General features: G+C 43.6%; 1 protein-coding gene across 7 annotated transcripts; it reads right to left on the bottom strand.

Annotated features, from left to right (window-relative positions):
* Window positions 1–1642: 1642 nt before the first annotated feature.
* Window positions 1643–8796, bottom strand: LOC311628726 (GTPase IMAP family member 1-like). Of its 7 annotated transcripts, none has more exons than XM_084896223.1 (4): window positions 8534–8796; window positions 7826–7863; window positions 5022–5070; window positions 1643–3826 (listed from the first exon to the last, which is right to left on the bottom strand). In XM_084896223.1, the coding sequence occupies exons 2-4, from the start codon at window positions 7838–7840 to the stop codon at window positions 2988–2990; spliced, it is 903 nt and encodes a 300-aa protein (XP_084752349.1). In that variant the 5' UTR covers window positions 7841–7863; window positions 8534–8796; the 3' UTR covers window positions 1643–2987. The 7 variants fall into 7 exon arrangements, with proteins under 7 accessions (XP_084752349.1, XP_084752351.1, XP_084752352.1 ...); XM_084896225.1 differs by having other exon boundaries at window positions 8425–8628; XM_084896226.1 differs by having other exon boundaries at window positions 8447–8610.
* Window positions 8797–10972: the final 2176 nt, after the last annotated feature.

The raw sequence follows: 10972 nt of genomic DNA, 5'->3' as shown, positions 1-10972 counted from the left end.
TCATTACACAGCATGGAAGACTTCACAGTCCTCCCCTCTGTTTCTAAGGATTTCCCTTTCTTTCCCTCAGCCTCTCCTGTCTCCTCAATCCTGTGACAGCGTGCACTGTTTCTACTCCAGCCTGTGACTCTGAAAGCCTTAAGGCACCATTTTCACTTTTTCTTAAAGAAACAAACACTGGTATTTATGCAGAACTATTAATACTCACCCATTTCTTTCTTTTTTAGTTTCAGAAACCTTACTGGAGATGCTGCAGAGTACAAGAATCAGCACCCAGACTTCCTCTCTCATTTTGATGACTCTTCTCTTTGCACTAAAGGTCATTCCAATATGGGTTCCTTCCTGGGCTCTTCACTAACAACTGTCTTTTCCCCCTCTAATTTTTAAGATGCTATTATTTATGTATATGAGACCCTGTCCCTTAGTGATAAAAATGTCATGTTTTGTTAGACTGTCCAGTTTGGTTTAAAAACAATAAATCAAAGCACCTTATTCTCCCACCTTTCCACTTTATATTGAAAGGCAGGAAAAGTCAATTTAACATTTTTAAAAAATTTCTCACATATTGGAATATTGGATACATTGTAGACAAATATCAAGTGTGGATCAAAAAGCATTCATGTTGCCCCCAGCAGAGTTAAAAGAAGACATATTTGTGCTTATTTCTGGTATCCATTTGTTTTCTTTGGCTATTAAAAAGACTGCATTCAAATCTCCTTGCTACGGGAAAAGGGCTCTTTCCTTTTGAATTTTCTCCAACTGGTTTTTCTAGCTATTTACCTTCTGCTGCCTGTTATTTCAGTTGTCTGCTTCCTGTTTCTTTTTAATTCTTGATTTTTTTTTTTTATCTCACAGTCTCAGGATGTTGGCTGAGAAAAGCGGTTTTGTGCTGTGCTTCCTGTTTTGCAGCTTTTGGCCTCATCGTCCTTTGCCTTAGACTTTGTCCTTTCGGTTTCACATTCTGGGTGCCTTCTGGTGTGGCTTGAGATCAGGAACTTGTTTATTGTTCAGAGTTTTGGAGTTTTAAAGGTCGTTCCAATATGGGTTCCTCGCTAGGCACTTCACTAACAACTGCTGGATAAGTGAAGAAGTCCATTAGAAATACTGTGTGAAAATTTCTGCAGGGAAAAGCCACCATAATGCAGAACCTTTCACCTGTTATTAACACACTGGAGGCTTGGAGCATGACATTTGTTTAGTGGTGCATGTGTCCCTCAGCCCAGCCTGCATCCTTTCCAATCTAGTACTCCTTGAGGGCAATCGGACAACCCTCTCACAATCCAGGACTGCTGGCTCCCAACTGCTTGCCTGCCTGCTTTCCTGATTGCCTCTAACCACTTCTGCCTGTCAGCCTGGTCACCCCTGACTGCCCTCCCTTGTTGGCCTAGTCACCCCCAACTGCCCTCCTCTGCTGGCCTGGACACCCCTAATGGTCTGGATGGCAGCCATAGTGAGGTGTGCCTGTCCCCTGGAATCGCTGGGTCCTCCTTCCTACATTCCCAATCACTTCAAGCACTGTCCCCTGGGGATTCTTTGAGCTCTATTCCTACCAAACCAAAAAAGCAATAATCAAGATGCACAGTTTCATTGCTCACACTAGACACTTTGCTATTCTTTTTTTCTCATTTTTTTTTTTCATCAGTGACCATCTCCTTCATCAGCAAGAGTTTTCTTGCAAAAATATATTGACAAGTGGACCAAAGTCAAGATTCCCTATCAGTGCCTCTGCTGGGATCTATGCAGAACCGTTGGACTACAATGCCCTTAGCAGCCGATGGAACACCGTGTCTTATCATTTGGTGCTGGTATTCCTCTTCATGTTCTCAGTGACTTCTGGGCAGGGCTTGTGGCCTCTTATTCCAATTTGTTCTCAGATATTGCGTTTATTTTTTCCCTGTTACATGTCTTGTTAGTGATGGGAAGGCATAAAGGATCTGGGAATCTCTGTCTGAGAAGGCACCGGATGGAGGATATTATAGGGAAGAGATCTGGAATTACCCAGCAATATTGAGTTTGTATATGAAGGTGGAGATGCTGGGACAGAGAATGTGTGGATGGACACATGAGCCATGCTAACCTGGCTCATTTTACCTGGGTCAGAGTGGACTCTCCCAGGTCTTCATGGGACTCTTTTTCCCATCTTGTACCCCCAATACTCAATCTGCAAAGACCTGTTTGCCCTTCCTTTTGAGATTTAAATAAAAATTTCCAAATCCCCTATTTTTTTAAAATTTATTTATCCCTGAGTTGAAAAACTTACTCTCACCCTATGAGTGTATCAGCCTGTGAGAAAACTCCTCTTTGGAAGTACACTTTCTACAGTGCCTCTGTGGCTCCTAGTGACTCAAGTCTCTGGTTAATGTTTTCTTGGACTTGTAGAAGACTCTCCATTCACACTGTGAAGGGGTCTGAATGGAGAAGGAGGGGGAGGTGTGCCTTCCTGGGACAGATGGACAGTTCAGTGTTTTGTCTTCTTGTCACCCCAATGTGTGTGCATTTGAGTGGGTGGTTTTTGCAGAAGGGGTTAAGAATGACAGAGCAGTATATGTTCAATGGTCATATAAAGCAAATAAACAAACAACTACAAATACTGATTTCTGTTAATACACAACCAAAGCTTTATTCATGCAATTCAATTGAAATAAGTGGGTCTGGACGGAGGCTTTGTGTTGGCTCTGCTCCTTGGTCTCCTGGGGCAACCAGGGATGATACCAGGATCTGGGACAGCAGCCTGAGGTCAGTGGAAAACAGGCAAGGGCAATACTTGTTGGGCTTCAGTAAGAAGAGCTTGGGGATGGCCAGGTCCCTTGGGCAGGTTTGAGAGGTGGATGGGAGCTGGCAGGATTTTTGTCTTTGGATTGGTAAATTAATGCCAGTGGGGGACACAAGGAAAACCTGTGGGCCCCGGAGGCACAGACTCCCGTAGAGAATGGTTCCAATTCCTACTTAAATACACTCTGTCTTTCAGGACGGACCTCGTCCACGGCCTAGGACCAGTGTCTGGAGAGCAATACCCAAAGCAGGAACAGGATGCCCAGTAGTGTGGCTGTGCGCAGCTTCCTTGCCATCACCCACCCACACAGTCGGCCCAGCAGCCCTCGCTTTTGTCGCACCAACACGCGGTCTGCCAGCTTCTCTGCCACCAATCTCAGCTGCTCCTCGGGGCTGGAGAAGGCCAGCTCCTGCGCCAGGCGGTACACGACGTTGGAGTAGGGGACACCCGCGTGTTCATGCACCAGGCGTTCTACCAGCAGCAGCAGCTCCTGCACCTGGGCCTCCAGTTCCCCACCCATCGCCTTGTTGTTGAAGGCGCACACACGGCCCCCGCACTCGGCCACCAGAGCCCGCAGTGCACGGTTGTCCGTGTCGCGCACATACTCCTGAAGCGAGCCTCCAGCCAGGTCCTCCTTGCGAGTGAACAGCACGATGGTGCGCTTCACCACATTGTCCCCAAACAGATCCTTGAGCGCGCTCACAGCCTGCTGGTCCTGTGCAGTGAAGCGGCCCAGCTGAGTCACCAGGAGCAGTGCATGGGGGCCAGGAGCTGACAGCAAGTAGCAGCGGGCTCGCTCCTGGAACCCTGCGTCTGTCTTAGAGACCAGGGAGCTAAAAAGGTCCGGGGTGTCCATGACTTCTACATGCCATCTATCCCACCTGCAGCTCCCCACCTCACAGGTTCTGGTCACCGAGGTGGCTGCGAGTCTGGAGACGAAGCGCCTGTGGCCCAGGATACTGTTCCCCGTGGCGCTCTTCCCAGCCCCTGTCTTCCCTACCAGGATGAGCCTCAACCCGAGCTTCTGCAGGGCCTGTGTGGTGTCTCCAGAACCTAGAGGACAAGTGATCTGTGAGCTTCCAAACCTTAAAGCAACGTATCCTGGTTGACTGGACCCTGGTGCCCTTGGAAGAAGAACAGGGCCTCAACTCTGCTTTTCCAACCAAATCCTTACTGAACTCAGGAGGATCTTCACCAAGTATCCCTGTCACTCTGGCCACACCATGTTCACCTGTAGATGCTCAACACCTGGGAGCCTTTCTCTAGGGGATCCCCTTCATCATTCCAGACATGACCTCACCTCCATTATCCCTGGTGGTCCACACCCTGCAAAGCTGTCCCTATTTGAGGCTTCAGTTGCATCTGCCATACTTCTCCCAGATTCCAACCCAGTGAAGAAGGTCAGGAAGGGGCAGCAACCTGGGGGTGAAGGGCTATCTAGAGTTCCAGACACTCGGTTTGAATCACAGTCCAGCCATCGGCCACCTGTGCCATCTTGGAAGGTACTTTAAGTTTTAAACCTTTGTTCAAAAATGGAAATACAATAGTAGTATGGAGTTTCTTCTGGGGTGTTGAGGCGATTGGATAAGATCACCTCCTTCTTTCTTCCTTCACTCTCTCCTCTTCTTTCCCCTCCCTCTTAAACCTGCTACCTGCTAATGAAACACCTGTTTAACTTTCCATCCTGGTTCTCTAACATTCTACCTGGTAAGACATACTCCACCTATTGCATGATCTGATACCTTCTACATCCTTTTCTATGGAGATAAGAGTAGGTTTATTAACCTCATCTTATAGTTGGAGAATGGAGGCATAGTCTAGTCAAGTTCATATCTCCAAGATGGGCAAGGGCAAAGACCAAGCTAATATGCCTATCTTAGCCAAAACCGGTTTAGCTAAAAGGATAGAGCATTGGCTTGGGGACTGAAGGGTCCCGGGTTCGATTCTGGTCAAGGGCACGTACCTTGGTTGCAGGCATATCCCCAGTAGGGGGTGTGCAAGAGGCAGCTGATCGATGACTCTCTCTCATCGATGTTTCTAACTCTCTATCTCTCTCCCTTCCTCTCTGTAAAAAATCAATAAAATACATTAAAAAATAAAATAAAATGCCTATCTCAGGGCCCTTTCTTTTTCACTTCAGACACCTCAGAGAGCCTTTTGGGGTTGTCTGTTCAGTTGCTCTCATTTTGGGGTTGTCTATCAGTTGAACTCACACTAGGGGGAAAGTATGCAGTGCATGTATTCTTACCATGGGCACTTTCTTCATCTCTTGCCATTTTTCGTCCTCCCATGTGTACCTGAAAAAGTCCCAAACACAATTTGTTTGTTTGTTTGTTTGTTCGTTCATTCATTCATTCATTCCTTAAGTTGATATAACAACCTACATTGTGTCTAGCAAAATCCAAATACTTAGTAATACAACAGTGACAAAATTGTGGTTCCCATTTCACCTGAATATCAGAATAGAGGGAAGAACTTTGGGAGGGCCTGCGCTGGGTTTGGACTGATACTACGAGAGGGTTTGATGACCTTGGTTTTGCCTTTTCAAGGGATGTCAAATGCAAAGGGTAGAGGGGAGATTGTAACACTCTATGTCAGTGAGAAAATATTAGATATTAAATTTTCTAGTTAATTGTCTGTTAGTGATCAAAGCTATAAATACTAAGTCTTTTTAGGAGATTCAGCATCCAGGGGAGACTTTGGAAAACCATGAAAAGTGGAAAATTTGGCAGAAACAAGGGAAACACTTAAGGTGGTTGACTTGGGAGAAGAGAATAGGAATTTTTGTTTTGGAAATTGGATAAAAAAAACCTATGTCCCAGGTTCTGCAGCCTCTGATTCTGCTCTGGGAAGTCAACACATTGTCCTGTCTCAATGTGTCTAAATATATTCAGGGTCCTGGAGAGATTGGGACATCCCCCCCCAACCAGTTCCTGACATCCTGCCCTCATAGCCGAGGCTTCTCAAAGTAAAGTGGCTCCACCCAATCAGTCAGCATTTAATACAATAGAACATTTTGTGCTCATCAAGTCCCTATGCAGTCTGTCCTCAGTCTGCCTCTCCAGCCTCAGGACAAAGAAACCCCTCAATCATATGCCCCCCAGAGCAGAAATTGGCCTTTCCCAGCTGCATTGTGCTCTCAGGCCTATGACTATTCAGCCTCCCGATACTTTTTTCTGAGTCTTATCTGTGCTTCTCCTCCCATTTATATTTCCACCTCTTCATCTGGCATTCAAAATTGAAATTGGAATTATTTGTCATCTGCAAATAATGACAGTTTGACTATAGCCAAGACTTCCAGTACTATGTTGAACAAGAGTAGCAAAAGTGGGCATCCCTATCTTGAATAGGAACTAGTGTTAGCTATAGTGATTGGATAAGAAGAACAAGTAAAAGGCATCCAAATTGGAAAGGAGAAAATCAAACTGTCATTATTTGCAGATGACATGATATTGTACATAGAAAACCCTAAAGATTCCATCAACATACTACTAGATTTAATAAATGAATTTGGCAACTTAGTGAGCATATAAAATTAATGCAGAAGTCAATGCCATTTTTATACCTCAACAAGAAAATCAAAAAAGAAATTCAAAACAAAAATCCTTTTTACTCTTACAAGGAAAAAATTAAGATATTTAGGAATGAATTTTACTAAGGTGGAAAAAGACCTGTACTCAAAAACTATAGGACATTGAAAAAAGAGAGGAAGGTATAAATAAGTGGAAGAATATACCATGATCATGGACTGGTAGAATCAATATAATTAAAATGTGCATAGTACTCAAAGCAATTTATAAGTTCAACATAATCCCTATTAAAATACCAATGAAATGTTTTACAGATCTAGAACAAACACTCATAGAATTTATATGGAACCAAAAAAATATCCCTGAATAGCACAGCCATCTTGAGAAAGAACAAAGTTAGAGGAGTCACAATACCAGATATAAAGTTATACTACAAAGCCACTGTGCTCACGACAGCCTGTATCTGGCACAAGAACAGGCAGTTCTGTTTCTGTTCTGTTTCATATAGACCAATGAAGCAGAACAGAGACTCCAGAAATTTACCGAAGCCACTATGCTCTGTTAATATTTGAAAAAGGAGGCAAGAGCATACAATAAAGATAGTCTCTTCAATAAATGGTGTTGGGAAAATTAGACAGATACATGCAAAAAATTAAACTAGATGACCAATTTACAACTTACACAAGAATAAACTCAAAATGGGTAAAAGATTTAAATGTAAGAGGTGAAACCATTAAAATTTTAAGAGAAACAATAGGCAGCAAAATCTCCGACATCTTTCATAGCAACCTTTTTACCAATATATCTCCTAGGACAATGGAAATTAAGGAGAAAATAAATAAATGGGCCTATGTCAAAATATAAAGCTTCTGCACAGAAAAAGAAGCATCAACAAAATGACAAGAGAGCCCATGGGGAACAGATTTGCCAATAATACATTTGATAAGGGGTTAATCTCCAAAATATAAAAGGATCTCATACAACTTAACAAAGGGAAGATAAAAAATCCAATAGAAAAAATGGGCAAAAGACCTAAATAGATAGATCTACAAAGTGGACCTACAGATGGCCAAGAGATGTAGAAAAAAATGCTCAAAGTCACTAATCATCCAAGAGAAGCAAATCAAAATGACAATGAACTATCACCTCACAACTGTCAGAATAGTTATCATCAACAAATGACAAGTGTTGGCAAAGATGTGGAGAAAAGGGAACCCTTGTACACTGGTAGTGGGAATGCAGATTGGTACATCCACTGTGGCAAATGGTATGGAGATTCCTCAAAAAATTAAAAATGGAACTCCCATTTGACCCAGTGATTTTACTTCTAAGAATATACCTTAAGAAATCAGGAACACTAATTAGAAAGAATATATGCACCCCTCTGTTCATAGCAGTTTGATTTACAATAGCTAAGATATGGAAATAGCCCAACTGCCTATCAGAAGATGAGTGGATAAAAAAACTGGTACACTTACACAGTGGATTTCTACGCAGTTATAAAAAAAGAACGAACTCTTACCTGTTGCAACAGCATAGATGGACCTGGAAAGTATTATGCTAAAGGAAATAAGCCAGTCAGAGAAAGGTAAGTATCACTTGATCTCATTCATATGTGGAATCTAATGAACAAAATATTTTCAGAGACATAGAAAGGTGGAACAGATTGTTGGACCTCAGAGGGAAGGTGGGGGAGGGTGGGTGGGTGAGAGAAAATCAACCAAACAACTTGTATGCATGGACAGACAATTGTGTGGTAAAGGCCTGGGGTGGAGGAGAGGGATGGACTAGAAGAGGCCATTGGGGGAGTAAAGGAGATATATGTAATTCTTTTAACAATAAAGATAAAATAAATGAAAGAAATCTCTTTGCTTTGCCAGATATGCAGGTGAGGAGTGTTCTAATGCCTGTTTGGCCTCTGAAAGAGAGTGAGCAGACTCCTTTCTTCCTTGTTCGGGAAGTACATTAGGAGAGGGCTATCCATGAGCAAGAAGGTGGGCATCCAGGCTGCAGGAGATGCTTGCCACTGCTCCTGAAGCTGCTGTGTGTGAAACTCAGGCATCCTCACACACCTGGGAGTGTGGAGTTACTATTTCTAGATCCCACTCCCCTTCCTGGTACCTAGCAGAATGGAGGTGCTCACTCAGCTAGCTTCTTGCAGGCACTGAATTCTTCCTGATCCTCACAGCTCCTACTTTGCTGCTGGCTCCCTTTCCCTGATGGTGCTCACCTTTCCTGAAGAATCAGTGACAGGCTCTGAGGCTGGCACAGAAGGCCCTGACTTACTGCTGTCCTCTGGTTGTGAGTGCAGCAGCCTCTTCCTCCAAGCACATGGAGAAGTCCTGCCTCTTAGAACTCAGGCAGGAAGTCCAGGGAGGGGGGCCCACGGGTGACAACTTAAAGAGACAGGAACATTCACCACTGAGGCAGTGGGATGGGCAGTTTCCACTGGGAAACACAGCTTTGAACTGCAGTGATGTTCTCAGAGGTCCTTGTGACACCAGCACTTGTCGCCTCAGGGGCTTTAACCTCAGAGGAGAAGAGCATTTTAGGTTTGTGAGGCCGTTTTCATTTCTAGCCTTGATCATGAATCTTAACTGCTTTTTGCCTTTTAGGGACTTTCCTATAAAATGGCCTCGTGAGAGCCTCCTTCCCTGGGAAAGTGTCACCAAGGTGGTCCTGGTACCAGGAATCACCTGCAAATTCTCCTGGTTCGCAAAGGAAAGGAAGGCCTTTCCACTATTAAAAATGGGAGAATAGGGAGAGGATGAAAACTGCCCTGAGGGCTTACTCTACCCATCTCTGTAGATCTTTCCCACCAGCGGGTCATGAGAAAGGTGAAGAAAATAGCTAGTCACTACATGGAGTGTTGAGGCTACAATAGAATTATGCTGTTAGGAAGTTACACTTAATGTGAAGCTGATGGGCTGGGGTCTGATTTTCACTGATTTTTGCAAGCTCCTTATCTCTAGTGAAAATTCAACTCCCACTGAACTCCAACTGATTTTTCACCATCGGCTTTATTGAGATATAATTGACATGTAACATTGTGTTGATTTGGCTCATTTATATATTTGCAAAAATTATCACTGTTATCATGTTTGCTTACACTTGCACCACCATGTCCCATAATAACTATTTCTCTCTTTCCTGAGAATGTTATAGGCACCTCTCACTGACATCAGGGAGGTGTTACTGGATAGCCCCCGAGTCAGTAATTTATATGAGAGATTTTAACTACATTGTGAAAAGCCAATTTATTAAAGTATGCACCTTTATTAAAGAAGGAAAACAAACAAACATCTGGTTTATGAAGCACAGAAGGGCTCTCAAATAATCTGGAGAGCAAGTTAGGTAGAGGTCTAATACATTAATGATACCCTTCTGTGTATAGGTCTCAAAATTCCTCTGCTGAATATTTTGGTACAGATTAATTGTCAAGGTCCTTTAAAACTTTTTGTTGTTGTGGCCTTCCCAAAATTCAGGAGAAGCACCTGGCAACTTTATCTTGCCAAGCCTTTGAGACTGCAGGCTTCTTTGCTTAGGGAGTAAAATGTCCCTTTCCCCTTTCCCTTTTTCCCAGTCCCTTTCTACATTCTCTCACTGGGGAGGTTTTTTTTTTAACCATTTTCTGTGTCCTTGGGTGGGGAAGATAATGGTTTGTTAGTTAGAAGGTGGATATAAGTTGCCCACACTGTTTGGCCTTGTTTTAACTTTCCTGTATCAGTTTCCTATTCCTCCTGCCCTGGAATCCTATAAGATCCCGCCCCCCCCCGCCCCCCCCCCCCCCCCCGAGGCTTCCATACCTAGAATCTTTCTGGGTTGATGAGGGAGGAAGATCATCTTCCTTAACTACTTCATGCTGTTAAGGGATGTTGACCCTGCCTCATTAGGGTATGGAAGCCTCTTCTGTCTGATCTCAAGAAGACATGGGAATGGCATTTGAGACTGGCCATTTGTCGATTTTTCTAAAGTAGGGAAGGGCTGGAATTCTTGAAGCAACATTATCTTGACATGGAGTTGTTGTTTCCTAGAAGTTACAAATTTGACAAGATGTTTGTGGACAATTATATTAGTGCCCAGCCATTATATTACTTATCTGTAACAGGTTTTTGTTTCATGAAGAAGAGCTTGAGGCCCTGGCTGATTTGGCTTAGTGCAGTGGTCGGCAAACTGTAGCTTGGGAGCCACATGCGACTCTTTGGCCCCTTGAGTGTGGCTATTAGGCCAGCTTAAGAGTACCCTAATTAAGTTAATAACAATATACCTACTTATATAGTTTAAGTTTTAAAAATTTGGCTCTCAAAAGAAATTTTGATCACTGTACTGTTGATATTTGGCTCTGTTGACTAATGAATTTGCTGACCACTGGCTCAGTGGATAGAGTGTCAGTATGTGTTGATCAAAGAATCCTGGGTTAGATTCTGGTCAAGGGCTCATACCTTGGTTTCAGTCTCCTCCCTGGCCCAGCCCTGGTCAGGGCATGTGCAGGAGGCAACCACTCGATGTCTCTCTCTCACATTCATGTTTCTCTCTGTTTTTCCCTCTCTCTTCCACTCTCCATAAAAATCAATAAAAAAATATCTTCCATTGAGTATTAACCCATCCCCCCAAAAAAGAGCAGCTTCAGATCCCGATGGGTTCATAGGATCAGGTCCCAGGGTGAGGT

The sequence above is a fragment of the Pipistrellus hanaki genome (genome assembly GCF_964339955.1).
Source record: "Pipistrellus hanaki genome assembly, chromosome: 10".
Classification (NCBI taxonomy): domain Eukaryota; kingdom Metazoa; phylum Chordata; class Mammalia; order Chiroptera; family Vespertilionidae; genus Pipistrellus; species Pipistrellus hanaki.
This window is presented reverse-complemented; position numbering and strand designations above follow the sequence as displayed.

Bases quoted from the DNA above. Each gene is read 5' to 3' on its own strand.
- LOC311628726 (XM_084896228.1), bottom strand. From the start codon at position 5,124: ATGAATGAACGAACAAACAAACAAACAAACAAATTGTGTTTGGGACTT. The intron at 3,827-5,021 runs GTAAGAATACAT...CTTGTCCTCTAG, and splicing joins AGATGAAGAAAGTGCCCATG to GTTCTGGAGACACCACACAG.